Raw genomic sequence first — 22,544 nt, forward strand, 5'->3', positions numbered from 1 at the left:
GTCTTCCTCAACTCCTCACTCTTACTCATCCCACATAACCAGTTCCTTGCCAAATCTTGTCATTTCTACTTCAAACCATCTCTTCCACACCCACTTCGTGCCATCTTCTCTCATCTTTGTGAATTTCCAAAGGTGATTTACCCCATACCTAGAACAAACACCTTCCATTTTCTTGCCTGATGGGCTCTTCTCTTTCTTCAAGGTCAAACTCAGGTACCACTTCCTCAGTCCATAAAGTCTTCCCTGACCCTTACTCCCCTCCAGCATAAATGAGCTCTCTCTTCTCAAATCACTTATAACTAATACTTTGGCCTTTGGTACTTATCACAGCCTCCCTTGTATTACTGATGTACATTTCTTATTCCCGATTATATTAGACTGTAAGTACCTGGAGAGGAAGGACTGCAACATTTTCATCTTTGCATTCTCAGTGCAGTATACTGCACAAAGAAGATATTTAATTGAATCAACATAGTCCTTGGCCTAAAGGAACTTGCATTCTAGTGGAAGGGATAAGAGAAGTATATAAACAACTATAATATAAATAGAATATACTAAGAATGAAAACAAAAGATAGTGGGTCTTCAATACTAGAGGTCTTTAAACAGAGGTTGTATCAGGGATCTTATAGAAAAGAACCTGTCCAGGGGTGGTCCAGACTAGACAAACCCTGAGATCACTTTGATTTCTGAGATCCTGTGCTGTTGTAGGAGTACCAACATGTGATATGGATTCAAGAAAGAACACATCCAAATGGAAGGTGGGGTAGGGATCTGAATCATGGAAAGCTTCATGAAGGAGGTGGCATTTGAGCTATGCCTTGAGGGAGAGGTAGTGGCAAAGATGAGAGAGGGGGCATTGAAGGTAAAAAGAATGGTGTGAAAAAAAGGCAGAAAAGCCTTAGGCATGCATGGGGAGCAAGGAATAGTCTAGTTTTGCTATAAGATATGATATATGCAGAAAAGCAGGACATGATAGGGAAAAGTGGATTAAGACCAAGATTTGTGGGTCCTGGGATTCTAAGCACTTTTTTGTCATCATCACCTCTAATATCTTTACAATTACTATTGTTCTGGGTCCATACTCATTTTCCAGTTTTACTTTCCTCCACAAATCAGTGTACCCTAAAGACAATATTGTCTGCTTTGGGGGCAGGGTATTTCTAGTTGTCCTAGTGGTGGTGGGTTTTTTTTTGTTTGTTTGTTTTGTTCAAATGTAAACACCATTCTGCATTGGGTCTGGTTTTATAAGAGAGAAACTACAAAATTACTTCAATATTTAAGTAACCACTTAAGGGAAAGGAAAAGTCAGATAACACCAGCTTTCCTTATTTCAGAGTTCAGTAGCTGATACCTTATCAACCCAGCAGCTGTTTTATTATTAAAAACCTGTTCCCATTCCAGAAGCTCAGAGACATCCCAGACCCTTGGAAGTCCCTGATCTACCTCACAGAATAAGAACAGAAGTTGCTACAAGAGACAAACAGCCCTCTCACTGTATCCTTTCTATCATAAGAATAAAACCGTGTTTCAAAAGAGCAAAATCAAATATAAGTGTAAATGTTGGTGGCTGTTCCCATTTTTTCTATTTCAAACTTGTCGCCACACAGGATCTGTTTACTCAGTGGGAAGTATTTGTCTTTCAAACTGTACACTCACTTCAGAGATCTTCTCAAACAGTTCCAGGGGGCCAAGACAAAATGTGGTGTACTTCCACTGTCCATGCCAGGATCCCTAGACAATGGCCTCCTTGGCAAACAGTAATCAAATCTGCCCTAGGCATAAATACTACCAACACCTCAGGCAAGACTTAGGCCAGCCTAGCTCTCACCACAACACAGGAAGAGTTCGTTTTACATTCTCTGAGGTGTGGTGGTAAGGTAGGCAGAACATCCTGACTAAAGCAGAGTAGGCAAACTGTAGGAAGGAGATCAAAGGAAGGAGCTGCCACACTATCAAGAAAACAGCCTCGACCGCTTTAGAATGAAGCCCACTGCAAGCAGGTAAGGGAGGAGATTCTGAAAATGAAACTAGATTAGGCACAGTTTACCCTCACCACCAGTGCACCGTCAGAAGTAGAGACAGCTACAGCAGTGAAGTAAACAAGAGAGATGCTGCAGGAGGGGTTGTGCAGGCTTAGAAAGCACTGATGTTAAAAACTTTTCCTAAAAATCATAAAGAAAATCTGTGGTTTCCCATTCAACATAAACACTAACAATCCTTTGCCCAGAGAAACAAAAAGGAATTGGGGGGGGGGCATTGAATTTGATCACAGGATCTGGATTCAAGTACTGGCTTTGCTACTTACTAGTTGTACTACAGTAGACTCTCTAGACCAGAGGTGGGAAACCTGTGGCCTCAAGGCCACACGTGGCCCTCTAGGTCCTCAAGTGCAGCCCTTTGACTGAATCCAAACTTATTTCCCTGTGAAGTTTGGATTCAAAGGACTGCATTTGAGGACCTAGAGGGCCATGTGTGGCCTCAAGTTTCCCCACCCCTGCTCTGGACTGTCTATTTTACCTTTCTGAGACCATTTCCTTATCTGTAAATGAAAGGGTTAAATTAGAGAATATCTAAATTCCTTTATCACTCTAAATCTTGTGATTTACTATATTTTGTATGGGACTTTGTGCTCCTCACCACTATCTGATAGAATTTCTCTGTTTAAGATACAGCTCAAGAGGCAGAGCCAAGATGGTAGAATAAAAGCAGTGACTTGCTTGAGCTCTCCCTCAAACCTCTCCAAATATCTCTAAAAAATGTCTCTAAATAAATTCTAAAGCAGCAGAACCCACAAAAAGACAGAGTGAAACAAATTTCCAGCCCAAGATAAACTGGATGGTTGATTAGAAAGGTATATTGCGCCGGGCTGGGAGAGGAATGCAGTTCAGCATGGGCGCACAGGCTGCAGCGATCCTCGAGCAGGCCTCAGGGGACTGAATTGCAGGCAGCTGTGGTGGTTTCCAGACTTCTCAACCCATGAATGCCAAAGACAACTTAGAAGGTCAGTGGGAAAAGTCTGTTTGCGATGGTGAGAGAGAAGCAAGGGTGGGAGGTTTCCTGGCCCTAGTACCAAGCTTGGCCCTGGGGTGGTGGCTGCCTCCTGAGCTTCTGGCCTACAGACTGAGGGAGAATCGAGTGGCTGATCAGAGGAGGATTGCAGGGATCTCTCTGCTGTTGCAGGATTCCTTTGCCCAAAGCTTGGGACAGTACATTCTCCACACTGGAAACAGACCCCTACCTTAACAAAGAGTGTATAACTCAAGTAATTGGCTGGGATCATGAGCAAGCAGTGCAAAAAGAGTCAGACTATATTATCTTACTTTGGTAACAAAGAATATCAAAACACACAACCAGAAGAAGACAAAGAAGCCAAAGCTCCTATATCCAAAGCCTCCAAGAAAAATATGAATTGGTCCCAGGCCATGGAATAGCTCAAAAAAGATTTTGAGAAGCAAGTAAGAGAAGTAGAGAAAAAATTGAGAGTGATGCTAAAGGAGACCCCAAAAAATACTGAAGAAAATAACACCTTAAAAAATAGCCTAACCCAAAGGGCAAAAGAGGTCCAAAAAGCCAATGAGGAAAAGAATGCCCTAAAAAGCAAAATTGGCCAAATGGAAAAGGAAGTCCAAAAGCTTACTGAAGAGAACACTTCCTTAAAAATTAGAATAGACCAATTGGAAGCTAGCGACTTTATGACAAATCAAGACACTGTAAAACAAATCCAAAAGAATGAAAAATTAGAAAACAATGTGAGATAGCTCATTAGAAAAACAACTAACCTGGAAAATAGATCCAGGAGAGAGAACTTTAAAATTATTGGACTATCTGAAAGCCATGATCAAAAAAAGAGCCTAGACATCATCTTTCAAGAAATTATCAAGGAAAACTGCCCTGATATTTTAGAACCAGAGGGCAAAATAGAAATTGAAAGAATCCACTGATCACCTCCTGAAAGAGATCCCCAAAGGAAAACTCCTAGGAATATTATAGCCAAATTCCAGAACTCCCAGGTCAAGGAGAAAATATTGCAGGCAGCCAGAAAGAAACAATTCAAGTATTGTGGAAACACAATCAGGATAACACAAGATTTAGCAGCTTCTACATTAAGGGACCGCAGGGCTTAGAATATAATATTCTGGAGGGCAAAGGAGATAGGATTACAACCAAGAATCACCTACCCAGCAAAACTGAGTATAATCCTTCAGGGTAAAAAATGGTCATTCAATGAAATAGGGGACTTTCAAGCATTCTGAGGAAAAGACCAGAGCTGAATATAAAATTTGACTTTCAAATACAAGACTCAAGTGAAACATGGAAGAGGTAAACAGGAAAGAGAAATCATAAGAGACTTATTAAGGTTAACTGTTTACATTCCTGCAGGGAAAGATGACATTTGTAACTCATGAGTCCTTTGTCAGTATTAGGGTACTGGGAGGGAAAAAAATTATATATGTATGTATAGATAGATAGACAGAGGGCACAGGGTGAGTTGAAGATGAAGGGGTAATATCTGGAAAATAAAATTAAGGGGTAAAAGAGGATTATACTGGGAGAAGGAGAAACAGAGAAGTAGAGTGGGGTAAATTATCTCACATGAAACAGACAAGAAAACGCTTTTACAGTGGAGGGGAAATGGGAGAAGATGAGAGGGAATGAATGAATCTTATTCTCATAGGATTTGGCTTAAGGAAGGAATAACATACACAGTGGGGTATGGAAATCTATCTTACCCTACAGGAAAATAAGGGGGGAAGGGGACAAGAGAGCAGAGGGTTGATAGAGGGGAGGGCAGATTGGGGGAGGGGATAATCAGAAGTAAACACTTCTGAGGTGGGACAGGGTCAAAAGAGAGAATAGACTAAATGGGGGGGTAGGATAGGATGAAGGGAAATATACTTAGTTTTTCACAACATGACTACTATGGAAGTGTTTTGCATGACTACACATCTATAACCTGTATCAAGATGCTTGCCTTTTCAATGAGGGTGGGTGGGGAGGGAGGAAGGGAGAAAATTTGTAACCCAAAGTTTTAAAAACACATGTTAAAAATAAAAAAAAATTTCAAATAAAAAAAACCCATAGCTCAAGTACCACCTTCTATGCGAAGGCTCTCCTGATTCCTATAAATGCCAGAGCCTGCCCTTCCTCCCTCCCCAATTATCTTTTATTTAACTTATTTGTTTCTATTTGCATTTATTCTCTTTATATTTATTCTGTACATATTGACACATATGCTTGCTGTCTTTCCCATTAGAATATAAACTCTTTGTGAATAAGGCTTATTTCATTCATTTTATGTGGAGACCTATCATGGTTCCTGGTACACAGTTAGTGCTTAATAAGTATTTGTTGATTTATTGATTGATTAGATGCAGGTATACCTACTTGTGGTCACTCTGACTAACATAATTTTGCAATAACTGTTAAAACATTGCCTAGTTGGTTTTTTTTAATGACTGTTGACTGACAGAATACTGTATGTTATACCCTCCTTTGCAGTTTTGAAAAAAAAAATTATAACTTCATTCCATTAGTTGTCTATTGTTTCTATGAAACCACCTGCCATATCTCAACAAAAGCCATGTTTTATCAAGACCAACTAATGATGTTAAGGTAGAGAGTGTCTGTAGTATGAAAATAATTACGTTAACTATCTCATTTTATTTTCACAAGAATTTTTCCCACAGAAATAGGGCAAGTGTCAACTTCCTCATTTCACAAATGTGGAAACTGATATTCAGAAAGGTAAAGTGATTTGTCTAAAGCCCAACTGTTAATCTGTAGAAAAGCCTGAATTAGAACCCAGCTTTTCAGATCCCCAGTCCATGACTTTCCTCATTAATAAGGAACATAAAACTTCATAGCCCATATGAATCCCTAAGATGTTATCTAAGTAATTAAATGAGTCAATTAAACCTATTTTCCCCCTCTATTTGCCCAGCATAAAGTCTGACTCCCTTCGGAGTCATACCTCTTTCTAAAGCTGTTCAAACCAAATATTGTTCATCTCTTATATGGAACCTTGGTGATTCATTCTCTCATCCTATCCAAGGCTCACGAAGTCCTTATAAATGATTCAGTGACCCTACTCCCTCCTTTCCATTTTATTTTGGTTAAGCTTTCCTAGAAATCTATCATCATGGGGACATTTTAAGGACATATGATCACTTTTCTTCTGATAACTAGTGTTCAATATTTTGGGGAATACAAGATTAATGTAGGTATTTTCTCCATTCTTTTGCATTCCATGTGATTCTTATCTGCTTTCTCATTAAATCCAACAAAGTAGATCTACCCAATATACTTGGAGCCCTTTTTTGTTGTTGTTAGCTTAATTCAACTTGACAAATAGTTATTAAGTACTCACTAAGTAAAAAGAACTCTTCTAGGTTCTGGGGATAGAAGGATGAAAACTTATGCTGACCAAAAAAGAATTCAGAATCTAATAATAACCTCAGGCAGGCATACTACTCAGGCTGTCCATCTGTGATATCTTTCATTCTTTCTATATGACTGATTTTCCTTCTTTTCCAGTCATATATGTCCTTCAGACTTCAACATTCCATGTATCTCTGATTTTATCTCTAAGTGTAATAGATCAGTTGAGTAAATCAATCAACCTACCCCATTGTACCTCATGTAAATGATAAAAGTCTACACCCTTGCAACTTAACTAGTTGGGAATGGGCTTCAATTGAACAAAATCAATCAAAGGCCTTCCAATCAAGTGTAAAATGGCCTTGATTAATTTAGATGTCTTTGATAGCCACTGGTTGAATTGGAAGTGATGTTGCCCAAGAAAAGGGTTTTGGTAGGCTGAGGCAACTTGGTCATGCCCTCAATGGTCCTCTATAAAATACTGAGCCTTTTTAGGTGGTCAAAGATTTGAAATGAGGACTGTGTAGACCAGCTAATCCTCCTAAGGAGGGATTTTTCAGGGTGGGGGAGGGACAGGAAGGAGAGAAGAGGAAAACATTTACACTTTGGCCAGAGGGAAACGTTGTGAGCTTAGAAGGGTCTGAGGATTTTGGACTTCCCTTCTCATCAGCATCCTAATACTGTCTCCCCAGAACATCAGCTGCTGGCAGTGTCTACATCAGAAACCAAGGACAGACTGGACAGATTCACAGTTCTATGAAGGACCTAGCAAAGAATCTACACCACTCTTCTTGAGACCTCACAAAGGAAAGAAAAGAACTTCCACCAGGAGCTATGAATGACCCCTTGGCCACATGTGCTCTTTAGGCTTAATCTAACTTTCTGCTGGACTACACGTGTGCTAGTGAGAGAGAGTGTGTCACAATTTGTGGGGGAGGGGGGAATGGTTGTACCAACTCTTCTTACTATACCACTTCATTAAACACCCAACAACTTGATAATCCAAGAGCTATATTGTTAGAAAAATACAACCCCAACCCCTCAGGGCTAACTCTAGAGCCCTGAAGGGATAGAGTGGGCACATTCTGGGAGTTGAGTTCATTTGTGCTAAGAGAATTTGGGATAGTAGCCTCAGAGCATGTGCTACTTCCTCTACCAATACAGATTGTGACTCTTCTAACATTTAGCAGGTGGTTTTTGTGCTTTTCTATGGTCAAAAATTTCATCACACTTTGGCCAATCTGGTGACGATCTAGCTAAGTTTAGCTAGATGTGCCCTCATCTAAAAATATGTGGGTCTGTCCCCAGCCTATATTCAAAGCCTTATCAGCTTGGTAGACCTAGCCCAAATCAACTTAACAGACACTTTAGCTTTAGAGAATACAGGGTCATTTCTACAACACAATGTGACACTGTGGATGAAGACTTCAGTGGAGGACATGTCCTCCCCAAAAACATTTAGTTAAACAGAACTGCTGTACATAAAGGAAGGGGAATAGTTTGGATTATTATTTTATGTAGCAAATGAAGAAATGGTATGGATTGTGTAGTGCTCCAACTGGAAAAGGAAAGAAATGGGTTCACTGAATCTGATGTTTGATATGAAAGAGTAAAAAGAAGCAGAATGGCTTAAGAAAATCTGAGGGAAGTCAATGATGGAGGCCAGGAACAAGTGGGGAGACACATTCTTATGGGAAGGGTGAGCTTGTGCAAATTTTGTTGTCAAAACGAAAGTGGCCGTGGACAGAACAAATTGAACCAAAAACATAGTGCTGTTGTTTCCTTCTCTGACAAGAATTCAAACCACATTTTAAAAAAAGTCATCTCATTTCTTGTAGCACACTGAAGCTTCTTTGTTTTTAATCACTTCTTTCTATTTTTCCCTTCTGGTCTCATATCAAGTTCTGCAGTCAACTGTATTCTTTTAAAGGGATTCTTCCAGAAGACTCTCTGAATGACTTTTCTTCGATTTATACCAAACTCAGGAGATGGGAATTCATTTATTTTTCCCACAGTCATCATAAACTAAACACCACACATAACTTCAATACTGAAAATGCTCCTTTCTCTTTAAATGCGACAGCTCATTCCTTGCAACCAGACCTGCTAAAAACAATTAAATTAAAACAACATAACATAACATAACAAACTCGTAGCACACCCAAGCTGCTTTGTTTTTAATCCCTTCTCTTTTTCCATTCTGGTCTCATATCAAGTTCTAGTCAACTGTATTCTTTTAAAGAGATTCTTCTAAGAGACTCTCTGAATGACTTTCCTTTGATTTATACCAAACTCAGGAGATGAGAGTACATTGATTTTTCCCACAGTCATCATAAACTAAACACCATACACAACTTCAATACTAAAAATGCTAATTTCTCTTTAAATGTGACAGCTCATTCCTTGCAACCCAGCCCTGCTGAAAAAAATAAAATAAAATCAACTTAAATGGAAGCACATCTTAGCTGAACAGCATGCTTTGCAGAGATTCTTAAGAGGACTTGGCTTGGTTTTAATTTATACCAATTTAGATAGGCCCCATCCATCAAACTGCTGATTAAGTTTAAGTAGGCTGAAGTTATGTTTATGCTTAAAAGGCAAACATTCAATATGTCCTGACATAGTCAAGTGTATAATAAGTCTCTGCATCCCAGTAAAGCATCTATTAAAAAAAAAAATTCCAGGAGAATGTCTCTCACATTCTCCCTTCCTTGTGCAAGAGAGGAATATGCTTCTTTTTTTGAAGATAGGATCACAAGATCATAGATTTAGGTCAGAAAGTGATGTAAGGAGATTGTGGATGAGGTACTAAAAAGAAACATAAGTGCTCAAAGGATCACAAGCAGTTTATTAATTACAGCCATGTAATCATGCAGCTCCCCAGCCCTGCATTCCATGGACAGCACAGGTGGTGGCATGGGAATACTGTGGGATGCATACCCCAGTTAAGAGCCCCAAATCTCCAGGTTCCAGCTCTTAAAACAAATTTTTGTTGCTGGGCAGATTCATAGGGACTCAGTGGGAAAGAGACCTTAGGGGCAATCATCACTTGGTCTGGACTACAACCTCCCTTTATTGACCTTCAAGGGCAATTAGGAATATTTGTTAACCTTGCACACCTGGATTAGCTAAAGTTTGCTGAAGTTTGTTTGAAATAAGCAAAGCTTTGAATTCCTTGACTAAACATGGCTGACTAAACTAGTCTTGGGCACATAGAAACATCCTGGTACACAACTGGGTCAATTAGCAGTCAAACACCAAGTCACTTCTGTCATTTACAGCCTAGCAATAAGCCAATCCTCCAATGACCTTAAAAATCATCTAATTCAACTGCCTCATTTTATAGCCAGTCAATACGAATTTATTAAGCAGTCACTATGCACCAGGTACTTTGCTAAGCACTTGAGGATACAAAGAAAGGCAAAGGACAGTCCCTGCTCTCAAAGAGCTCACATGCTCTTGAGACACTATGTAGCAAATGAAGGAATGGTATGGGTTGTGTAGTGCTCCAACTGGAAAAGGAAAGACATGGGTTCACTGGATCTAAAGTTTGATATGAGAGAGTAAAAGGAAGCAGAATGGCTGTCACAAGAAAGTCTGAGGGAAGGCAATGATAGAGGCACTATGTAAAATAACTAGGTATATTCAAGACACAGAGTAGAAAAAATGTGATCTCAGAGGAGAAATCTCTAACAGCTGGTGGAACCAGGGAACCTGGTGAGTTTAAAAATGAGTCTTGAAGGAAGAAGGGGAAGCTGAGAGGCAAAAGTGAGGAAAGGGGGAGCATGGGATGCATGAGGGGCTGTGAATAGGAGTAAGGGCCTAAGCTTTCCAACTCCTCCATAAATCTTTCCCTGACAGAAGACTTTGACCACTTCCTGTACGAAGTTTAGCCATGAAATTCCCACCGACATCTTCATGGATCTCAATGCTATGCTTCCTCATCCTTGTCTTCAGCCTGCATGGACTGCGCACCCAGTTTTATTCCACCTTTCATATATCTATTATGTAGGCATCCCCACTATCATCGCTGTTGAACATACAACTCCTTCACCTCTGTCTTTTGGAATCCCACATTTCCTTCAAAACATAGCTTAGGTGTCACCTCCAACAAAAAGTCTTTTCTGATCTTCCTCAGCTCTCTCCATCTTGAAATCTTACTGTCATATTTTGTATGTACTTTGTATTTCCTAATCTACGTACATGTTTTGATTCCCCAGTAGATCGTAAAATCTTTCAGTGCAGAGATTGTTTTGTTTTTATTTCTCAATCAATTAACAAGCATATATTAAGCATCTACTACATGCCAAACACTGTGATTAGAGCTAGGAATTACAAAGACAAAAGAGAAAAGGTCCTTCCCTTTAAGGACCTTACATTCTAATACAACAGACAACAAGTGTAAACTGTACAACACATATGCAAATTAGATACTAGGTAACCATGAAGTACACACTGTAGGCATTTAATAAATATTTGTTGAACCGAATTGTCTTGATTATAAGCTTCTTGAGGGTGCATCATGTGGTTCTTCTCTGAAAAGTACCCTAAATATCATCACATTCACTTAGGAACTAAGTAAATGTTCTTAGGTAATATTAATAATGAACATCCCTTTAGAGACCCATTTAATTATATAAGAGAGACTAAGACGCTAGAAGAGACACCTGCACAACTACTCTGTACAACCTAAACCACATTTCAAATTATTTTTATTAGCTGCTGTGCACGATTCTTTTGCTGAGATCCCTGGCTTCAAAGCACTGTTTAATGAACAATTTTCAACCATCTTAATTTAGGTGCTATTCATTAAGCATTTAGAGTAACTGATACTTGCAGAAAGCAGGCAATTTTGTAGGATCTAAGAAAGTTGCAACCTTTGACTAACCAAATAATTTTTCTGGTTTATTTGTATCAGGTCTTTGGGTCTAACTTGCTTCCCATAAACCATCCCTGATGAAACCATCTCAGTCCTTTTCAAACATGTAAGGATTAGGATAGGGACTGGGTCTATGATTTCACTGCTATGAAGAACTCCCAGATGAGAAAATTCCCTCTACCTGTGCAGGTCAGCCAGCACCTTAGTGACTGGTCCAGGATCACTTGCCTAGACAGTATGTTTCAGAGGCTAATCTTCCTAACCTCATGGCTATCTATCCACTACAGCCAATGATGTCAAACTCAAATAGAAATGGATACCTGCCAATACATGTTGACTTTAAAAATCACAAATTAATATTATCTATATTCCCTTGGGTTTTTATGTATTTTGTTAAACATTTTCCAATTACATTTAATCTAGTTGGACAGCTCTTAGGGAGTGCTGAGGGCTGCATGTGGCCTGCAGGCTGTTAAGTCTCACACCTCTGCAGCTACATCACGTGGCCTCTTTCAAATACGTACATTTCTTTTTTTAAAATAGTATCTTATTTTTTCCAATTACATGTAAAGACATTTTTCACCATTCATTTTTCCTAAGATTTTGAGTTTCAAATTTTCCTCTCTCCCCTCCCCAAGATGGCAAACAATCTGATATAGGTTATATATGGGCAATCATGTAAAACATATTTCCATATTAGTCAAAACATGTACATTTCTTAACTTCAAGGCTATGTCTTTCTGCATGACACCAAAATTATCTATTGATTTCATTAAAACTATTCAATTCAATGTGGAGAAAAAAAGTTAAAATTAATTGCTTGATGTCTGAGTCCAAACTGATAGAATTTTTCACCCCCAACCAGCTGTTGAAACATCTATATAAATAGCCTATAAATAGGAATATTAATGGACCACACTTGTGGGGAATGATAACACAAGGTGTGAGCACCTTTTTTAAAAGGCTTTTCTTTACTTGCATGAAAAACTAATGATAGAACAGATTCTCTGAGCCACATGAAGAATAGTGCTATTTATGTTTCTGAAAAATGCACTGTTGGTATTCCTTCAAAATGTTTAACCAAGAGAACAAATATTGCAAACTGCTATCAACAGATGTGCGAGCAGAGATCTGTTCGTAGATAAAATTAACGTCTTACCGGATTAGGAAATTATGAAGCCCAACATCAAAATACCTGCAAGAAATAGAAAAGGATACACATGTCAATAAAAAGTCCTATCCATGAGGGCTAACATGACAACTAAAAAGGGAAAGGGAAGGGAAAGGAACAAGCATTTATTAAGTGCCTACTATCTTCCAGGCACTAAGTGCTTCACAACTATCTTGGTTGAGTTTTGCAACAACCCTGTGAGGTAGGTTCTATTAAGAACACCATTTTGCAGTTGAAAAGACTGGGGTAGAAAAAAGGTTAAGTGACCTGCCCAAAGTCACATGATTAGCAAGTGTCTGAGGCTGGATTTAGTTCGATTCAGGTCTCCCTGATCCCATTCCTTCATTATTCATTTGATGGCAGTTTAAATCTATTAGCTACACAGCTAAGAACTAAATCTATTCTATGAGTAACAGTAACTAATATCTGAAAGGTAAAAAAGAAAGGAAGATTACAGAAAACATAAGATCCTAGAGAAGAGGTGAATCTCTCCGTTGTCACATGTGTGTCTATGTCTTCCGTATTCCTTTAATAAAACTGGTCTTCTATGAGCATGAAGTGATCTGTTCATCAAAACACTCATTACCCTATTTGGGGAATGGATAGAGCAAGGGTTGGGGACAGAGGAAGTTTAAGAGGAATTCTCTAATTCTCTCCCCAGGCTTTATGCATTTTGGTTAATTTATGTGGCGAGACATTACACCTGTCAGATTGGCCAACATGACAAAACAGGAAAATAATAAATGTTGGAGATGTGGGAAAATTGGAACACTAATGCATTGTTGGTGGAGTTGTGAAATGACCCAACCATTTTGGAGAGCAATTTGCAACTATGCCCAAAGGGCTATCAAAATTTGCATACCCTTTGACCCAGCAATATCACTTCTAGAGCTGTATCCCAAAGAGATCATAAAAATGGGAGAAGGACCCACATGTACAAAAATATTTATAGCAGTTCTTTTTGTGGTGGCAAAGAATTGGAAATTGAGGGAATGTCCATAAATTGGGGAGTAGCTGAACAAGTTGTGGTATATGAATGTAATGGAATACTATTGTGCCATAAGAAATGATGAGCAGGTGAACTTCAGAAAAACCTGAAAAGACTTGTGTGGACTGATGCTAAGTGAAATGAGCAGAACCAGGAGAACGTTTAACAGCCACATTGTGTGATGACTAACTTTGATAGACTTAGCCCTTATCAGCAATGCAAGGATCTAAGATGTCTCCAAAAGTCTCATGATGGAAAATGCGATCTACGTCCAAAGAAAGAGCTATGGAGTTTGAATACAAATCGAAGCACACTATTTGCTCTTTGTTTTCCTCCTGTTTTGTTTTGTTTCCTCTTTCTTTTGGTTCCTTCTATTGGTTCTAATTCTTCCTTACAACATGACTAATGTGAAAATATGTTTAATAGGAAAGTAAATGTATAGCCTATATCAGATTGCACACTGTCTTGTGAAGGGAGGTGGGGAGGGAGAGGGAGAAAAATTTAAAACTCAAAGGCTTATGGAAATGATTGTTGATAAATCAAAATTAATTAATTAAATTTTTAAAATTTATGTGGTGAGGTAAAGAGCTGCCCCTAACAAATTTCTGACTTCCCCATCTTCCCAAAATTCTAAGAGCCATTTTCTTTCTTTTTTTCCTCTCATTTTATTTTTTAATTACATGTGTAAAAAGAATTTAACAATCTTTTCCTTTTTAATTTTGAGTTCCAAATTCTTCTCCTCACTTCCTTCTTTCCTTGAAAAGGCAAACATGAAAAGATCAAAATTAATATTACCTCTGATTTCTACTGTATTGATTTTTATAACTGAGTTAGTATATGCCTGAATTCACCTTCTCAGAAATGTAGTTTTCTCTCTGAGTTAGTTTAAAGGTACGGTTGAAAAGTTGATATAATTCCTGCCACTAATTCCTTGGACATCTGCTTGTTGTCTGTAGGCCCCAACCAGATTAACCTGGTGCTACCCTCCAAAAAAACATGTTCTCTGTCCTTGCTTGGCCTTGTACAATTAGGGGAGGTTTAACCTCCCCCAACGGGACAGCAAATTGGGTGCTATTGCTCACCTACCCAAGATTACCAGAGGCAGAAGAGTCCCATAAAACAATCAACTTTCCTTAATTCTCAGAGAGGGGCATAATTAGCTTGAACTTGAATGACAGCCCACCTTTCCTGTAACCAATTGTAAGATTCCAAAACTGCCCAGACCCTCGTCCTTCCCTTCATGTCAGTAAAGAGCCCCCCACTTCTCACTTGGGTTGCTAGCTTTGCTGAGGTTGTCAGAGTGACCCACTTAGTTAACAGACACATCACTGTTAATAAACATATTGCTCGGAGTCTATATCTAAGTCTACCTTCATTGAATTTATACACAACACAAGCAATTTGATATAGGTTATACATGTGCAGTCCTGCAAAACATATTTCCATATTAGCCAATTTGTGAAAAAAAGTTTTAAATAAGTATGCTTTGATTTACATGCCGATTCCATCAGTTCTTTCTCTGGAGGTGGATAACATTTTTTCACCATTTGGAATTGTCTTGGATCACTGTATTGCCGAGCATAGCTAAGTCATTCACAGTTGATCATCATACAATATTGCTATTACTGTGTACAATGTTCTTCTGGTTCTGCTTACTTCACTTTGCATCAGTTCAGGCAATTCTTCTCAGTATTTTCTGCAATCATCCTGCTTGACATTTCTTATAGCACAATAATATTCCCTCACAATCACATACCACAACTTGTTCAGCCATTCCCCAATTGATGAGTATTCCCCTCAATTTCTAATTCTTTACCACCACACACACACACAAAAAAAGAGTTGCTATAAATATCACTGAGCCTTGAGTCAGGAAGACCTGAGTTCAAATTCAGCCTCAGACACTAGCTGTATGAACCTGGGCAAGTCGCTTAACCCTCTTTGCCTCAGTTTCCTCATCTATAAAATGAGCTACAGAAGGAAATGGCAAACCACTCCAGTATGTTTGCCAAGAAAACCCCTAATGGGGTCAGGAAGAGTCAGACACAACTGAAACAAATTAACAACAACAACGATGATGACAAATGTCCTTTTCCTTTTATTTGACCTCTTTGGGATACAGACCTCATAGTGGTATTGCTGGGTCAAAGGGTACATACAGTTTTATAGGCCTTTGGGTGTAGTTCTAAATTGCTCTCCAGAATGGTTGGATAAGTTTACAACTTCACCAATAGTGCATTAGTGTCCCACTTTTTCCACATCTCCTGAATTTGTCATATTAGCCAATCTGATAGGTGTAAGGTAGTACCTCAGAGTTATTTTAATTTGCATTCCTCTAATCAATAGCAATTTAAAGCATTTTAGGTGACTATTGATAACTTTGATTTCTTCTTATGAAAACTGCCTGTTCATATACTTTGAACATTTGTCAACTGCGGTAATGATTTGTATTGGATAAATTTGACTCAGCTCTCTATGTACTTGGGGCCTTTATCAGAAAAACTTGCTGTAAAAAAATTTCCCCCTCAGTTTGCTGCTTTCCTTCTAATCTTGGCAGCCTTGGTTTTGTTTGTGCAAACATTTTTTAATTTAATGTAATCAAAATTATCCATTTTACATCTTGTAATGCCTTTTATCTCTTGTTTGGTCATAAATTCTTCCATGGCCATTTTCTTAACTAGAATACCCTCCCTTCTTTTCATTCACAGCCCTTTCTACCTTCAAAACTCAATTCTTCTAGGAATCTTTCCAAGATTAGACTCTATCTATTATCTTAAGGCCTGAAGTAGAAATCAATTAGAAATGTGCTATTTGTACCTAACTGTACACATCTTTATTTTCCTTTTTAAGTGTATCAATTTATTTTATATGTATATGTTCCCTGTATTAGCTGCTATTTAACAGTGGAGATAGCACCCCTTGTTCCTATTGTCCATAGTGTAGTGCTAGAAACATGGATGACACTCAACAAATTTTACTGGTGGCCAATGTAGCACTCAGGTACCAAATGGTTATGGAATTTCCTAAGAGGCAATGTGGTGCAGAAGATAGTGGCTTCATCAGGGAGACCTGGGTCTAAGTCCTGTCTCTGATCACACATAAGTTACGTGACCATGTGCAAATCACTTAAACTCTCATAGGCATAGTAAAATCTCTAAGTTTACAAGTTCTAACAGGAACTGCAATAGTGAAAGGAGTTTCCATAATGAGTGTTTCCAACAATATAAATGCTGATATCATAGGTCTGAGCCAAAAAATATCCAATATCCTTTGTTTTACCATTAGTAACATACTCTCCTCAAATTCCTGCTGCCTGTATGACATTGCACTGGGCACTGACTTCCAGGTCTTACAACTATTTACAAGCCATGAAAGGGCCGGCATAGAGAGGGACCAGAAAGCCAGCTGGTGTGGGGAAGGGTAATGAGGAGACCAAGGAATGGAGGAGGTATTAATATAGGAGCCTTGAAGCTAAGAGTGAGAAGCTTGGTCATAAAGACACCAGTGACTTGTGACCAAACCTAGGGTCTAGAAATGACCTTAGAGGGTTTTAGTCACAGGAGTAAGGCTTCATCTTGCTTACCCAGCTTCTTGAGAAACCACCATGAACGCCTTGACAATATGCCCAAACACCATAACAAGGAAAAGGAGAAGTAAAGGAATAAGTGAATATGTGAGGGTTTGGGGGGAAGGGGATGGTAAAGACATAAGCACTGCAAAATGCATCCCAGAGTTGGCTAAAGGGGAAAGAGTTTAATGTGATGGAAAAGGGACTGTCTAGAAACCCACTGTGGAAAGGCTTCTCCTCCCAGAGTTTCCTCTGTGCAATGACCTGGGCTCTACTCACAAATCCCCAAATGTGAGGAGAATGAGTACACACCTGGTCTCTGGACAATTTGAGCAGCAGTGGAAGCAGGTACAACCAAAAAGGAGGGAAATAAAAGATTAGCACCCAAAAATAAGCTGGAAAACTTCAAGATTCAAAAAAGTACAAGGGAGACAGTTTGTATAAAAACCTAGGTCACAAGCAAATAAATGAACAGAAAAAAATCATTTTTTAAGGAGTTAAATAAGTAAACATACAGAAAGGACAGAACAAAATTAATAGGTCCTATACTATGAAAGAAAATAAATCAAAATCCCCCAGTGAAAAAAAAGTCCCACAATACTCTAGAGATCATGGAAGGACAAGAAACTCCAGAACAGTTTAAAAGAGAAATAAAACTTTTCAAATGAGGCATTTCAAATGAAATTAGGTCAGAAATCATAAGTCTCGATGTACAATTTTAAAAGACAAACAGGAGGATAAAGTAATTAGAAGACATAGTAGAAACTCTCTCCAAAAGAACAGAGGCTCTGGAAGATAATTACAGATTTGAAACACAAGAATAAAGAACTGGAAGAAAATTTGGCAAAAAGGAAGCAAAAGGCAAAAATCACATTTAAAAAAAACACAAATTCTATATAAGTCAAAGCAACTGAACTTGAAGATTGTATGCAGAGTGATAACTTAAGAATTATAGATCTCTCAGATGAACATGACAAATGAAACCTGAATAGTATACAGCAGGAAATAATACAAATAAACTGACTGGAACTTCTGAATGGAAATAACAAAGCACCAATCAATCAAATCCACATATTGCTACCAGAGATTAAAAAGCCCACACACAAATCTCCAAGGCACATAGTGGTTAAATTTTACAGTTTCACTAACAACCAACTAATCTTGTAATTATCCATAAGAAAGACCTTCAACTATGAAGGAAACACCAAATAATAAAACCTAAAGATTACTCTGTGGTCACAAGAAATCAAGAATAAAGTGAAATAATATATTCCAAAAAAGTACGGGATGTCAAGTTGACACCCAAAATAATATAGCAATCAATCAGTCAATCAACAAGCATTTATTTAATGCTTAATAAGTGTCATATACTGAGCTAAGGTCTGAGTTTTTCACAAAAGTGAAATGGTCCCTGCCCTAGAGAAGCTCACATTTTAATGGTGGAAACATGTATATGTATAAATATATACGAATATACAGGGTGTCCAAAAAATCTCAGTGCCATTTCCAGTTATTAAAATTTAAAATAGCACTAAGAGTATTGAGACACCCTATATTTACAAAATAAAAACCAGGTGGTTTTGATAAAGAGTGCACAAGCATCTTAGGGGATCAGGAAAGACTTCATACAAAGGGGTGCACTTCAGCTGGATCTTGAAGGAATCAGAGACTCCAAGAGACAGGTGTGAGGAGACAGTGCATTCTGGAAATATGGAACAAAGGGACAAAGGCAGGAGATAAATGGTACATATGAAGAACAGCAAGAAGACCAGTAGGAAAAGGAAAGGAGTATTGTGCAAGAAAGCTTGAAAGGTAAGAATGGACCACATTCTGGAGAGGTTCAAATGCCAAAATGAAGAGGTTATATTTGAGTTAGGTAAAATCAGGCCACTGGAACTTATCGAGAGGTGGGATTGGGGAGAAAGGAGATAGCATGATTTGATCTACAATTCAGCATCTGTGTGGAGATAGCTTGAAGTGGGGACCAGCTAGATGTAGCAAGGCCAAATAAGAGGCTAGTGCAATAATTCAGGTTAAGTAGTGATGAGAGCTTGAATTAGGGTGATTGTGTGAATGGATAAGAAAGGACTATGTGAAAAAAGTTATGGAAGAAAAAAAGATTTGGCAACTATTTTGATATGTGAAATAAGATAGAAATCATAGTGAGGAGATGCATGAATGGGAAAAAAATGAAGTAAGACACAAAGGATATTCAGAGATGTACTTAGTCCATAGTGAGACTGAGGAGTCAAGGATGACTCCAAGGTTGGGAACCTAGATGACTAGAGGAATGGTGATACCCTCAATAACAATGGGTAACTTTGGGAAAGAGATTGGTTTATGGAGAAATGGAATGACTTCTTTTTTTTTTCTCCCTTCCTCCCTCCCCCACCCATCCTCATTGAAAAGGCAAGCAACTCAATATAGGTTGTACATGTGCAGTTATGCAAAACACTTCCTTAGTAGACATGTTGTAAAAAACTAACTCTATTTCCCTTAATCCTGTCCTGCCCTCCCATTTATTCTATTCTTTCTTTTGACCCTGTCCCTCCTCAGAAGTATTTGCTTCTGATTACCCTCTTTCCCAATCTGCCCTCCTCTCTGTCACCCCCTGCTCTCTTGTCCCCTTCTTCCCCTATTTTCCTGCGGGGTAAGATAGATTTCCATATCCAATTGAATGTGTATGTTATTCTCTCCTTAAGCCAAATCCTATGAGAATAAGATTCCCTCATTCCCTCTCACCTTCCCCTGTTTCCCCTCCACTGTGAGAGACTTTTCTTTTCTGGTTTTTTTTGTGAAATAATTTACCCCATTCTACCTCTCCCTTTCTTCTCCCACTATCATCCTCTCTCATCCCTTAATTTTATTCTCCAGATATGACCCCTTAATCTTCAACTCACCCTGTGCCCTCTATCTATCTATATATACATACTAGAATTTTTTTCCTTCAACTACCCTAATGCTGACAAAGTTCTCATGAGTTACAAATATCATCTTTCTATGCAGGAATGTAAACAGTTCAATCTTAATAAGTCTCTTATGATTTCTCTTTCCTGTTTACCTCTTCATGTTCCACTGGAGTCTGTATTTGAAAGTCACATTTTCTGTTTAGCTCTGGTCTTTTCATCAGGAATGCTTGAAAGTCCTCTATTTCACTGAATGACCATTTTTTCCCCTGAAGGATTATACTCAATTTTGCTGGGTAGGTGATTCTTGGTTGTAATCCTATCTCCTTTGCCCTCCGGAATATTATATTCCATGCCCTGTGGTCCTTTAATGTAGAAGCTGCTAAATCTTATGTTATCTTGATTGTGTTTCCACAGTACTTGAATTGTTTCTCCTGGCAGCTTGTAATATTTTCTCCTTGACCTGGGAACTCTGGAATTTGGCTACAATATTCCTAGGAGGTTTTCCTTTGGGGATCTCTTTCAGGGGGAGATCGGTGGATTCTTTCAATTTCTATTTTGCCCTCTGGTTCTACTATATCAGGGCAGTTTTCCTTGATCATTTCTTGAAAGATGATGTCTAGGCTCTTTTTTTGATCATGGCTTTCAGATAGTCCAATAATTTTCAAATTCTCTCTCCTGGATCTATTTTCCAGGTCAGTTGTTTTTCCAATGAGATATTTCACATTGTTTTCTAATTTTTCATTCTTTTAGATTTGTTTTACAGTGTCTTGATTTCTCATCAAGTCACTGTTTTCCAATTGCTCTATTCTAATTTTTAAGGAAGTATTTTCTTCAGTAAACTTTTGGACTTCCTTTTCCATTTGGCCAATTTTTTTTTTAGGGCATTTTTCTCCTCATTGGCTTTTTGGACCTCTTTTGCCATTTCGGTTAGGCTGTTTTTTAAGGTGTTATTTTCTTCAGTATTTTTTTTGGGTCTCCTTTAGCAAGCTGTTGACTTGTTTTTCATGATTTTCTTGCATCACTCTCATTTCTCTTTCCAGTTTTTCCTCTACTTCTCACTTGCTTCTCAAAATCCCTTTTGAGCTCTTCCAAGGCCTGGGACTGATTCATATTTTCTTGGAGGCTTTGGATGTAGGAGCTTTGACTTTGTTGTCTTCTTCTGGTTGTATATTTTGATCTTCTTTTTCACCAAAGTAAGATAATATAGTCTGACTCTTTTTGCACTGCTTGCTCATGATCCCAGCCAATTACTTGAGTTTTAAACTCTTTGTTAAGGTAAGAGTCTGCTTCCAATGTGGAGAGTGTACTGTCCCAAGCTTCAGGGGTTTGTGTAGCTGTTTTCAGAGATACTTGTAGGGACCTGTAAATTTTCAGTTCTTCCAAGGTGGTATGATAAGGGGTGAGGTGTTTACTCCTTTCCTGGCCTGTGAGCACAGGTGTTCCTTTCTGTCCTGTAACTGTGAGGAGGGGTTTCTCTCCACAGCCACTACAAGCTCCATGCCAGTGCTCCTCCTCACCCCAGCACTGCCGCCCAGAACTGTGACCCAGATCCACACACGGGAAAAGCAAGAGATTCCTGCCTCAGCACGGGTAAAGAGATCCCTGCAGTCCCTCTCTGATCAGCCACTGGATTCCCCCTCAGTCTGTGGGCTGGAAGCTCGGGAAGCAGCTGCCCCCCCCCCACCAGGCTCTTGGGGAATGGAGCTGAAATCCCACCTTCCTCTCTGACCACCGACAGACACAGACTTTTCCCACTGACCTTCTAAGTTGTCTTTGGCATTCGTGGATTGAGGAGTCTGGGAACCTCCACAGCTGCCCGCGATTCAGTCCTCTGAGGCCTGCTCCAGGTTTGCTGCGGCCTGCGCGCCCAAGCTGCGCTCCCAGCCCGGCGCGATACACCTTTCTGATCAATCATCCAGGTTATCTTGGGCTGGAAATTTGTTTCGCTCTGTCTTTTTGTGGGTTCTGCTGCCTCAGAATTTGTTTAGAGCCATTTTTTATGAGTATTTGGAGGGGTTTGGGGGAGAGCTCAAGCAAGTCACTGCTTTCACTCGGCCATCTTGGCTCCCCCTGGTTGGAAAAAAAATCAGAATGACTTCTGTCACAGATGTGTTGAGTTTGGAATACTTATCAGTCATCCAGCTGGAAATGTCTGCTAAGGAGATGGTGATACAGAATTGGAGATCAGGGGATAGATGTTGGCTGGATATACAAATCTATGAGTCATCAGCATAGAGATGGTAATCAAACTCATGGAAGTGATGAGGTTGCCAAGTGAGAGAGTGTAGACAGAAAAGAGGGCTTAGGACAGAACCTTAGGGTACATACACAGTTAACGAGACTGACATGAATGGTGAAACATCAACAGGGACTGAGAAAGAGCAGTCAGAGGGATGGGAGGAGAAGCAAGAGACATCAGTGTTCCAAAATGACAGGGAGGAAAAATTATCCAGAAAAAGAATATAATCAACAGTGCTAAATGCTACAAAAAGGCCAATAAGGATGAGGATTGAGAAAAGGCCATTAGATTTGATAATTATGACATCATCAGTTACTGCAGAAAGAGCAGTTTCATTGAATGGATCACGTCACAAGCCTAGATTGCAGGAAGTTAAAAATAATAGGAGAAGAAAGGAAATCAGGACTCTG

The 22,544-nt window shown here is 39.0% G+C and overlaps 1 protein-coding gene across 1 annotated transcript in view; it reads right to left on the reverse strand.

The window, feature by feature from the left end:
- HHAT (hedgehog acyltransferase) overlaps positions 1 to 22,544 on the reverse strand; it is a 475,631-nt gene that overhangs the window by 221,932 nt on the left and 231,155 nt on the right. Inside the window, exon 9 of the mRNA XM_021007864.2 lies at positions 12,419 to 12,454. Coding sequence (XP_020863523.1) covers positions 12,419 to 12,454 — 36 coding nt within the window. The remainder of the gene's footprint in view (positions 1 to 12,418; positions 12,455 to 22,544) is intronic.

This window comes from Phascolarctos cinereus, unplaced genomic scaffold (assembly GCF_003287225.1).
Source record: "Phascolarctos cinereus isolate Bilbo 61053 unplaced genomic scaffold, phaCin_HiC Scaffold_5;HRSCAF=322, whole genome shotgun sequence".
NCBI lineage: Eukaryota > Metazoa > Chordata > Mammalia > Diprotodontia > Phascolarctidae > Phascolarctos > Phascolarctos cinereus.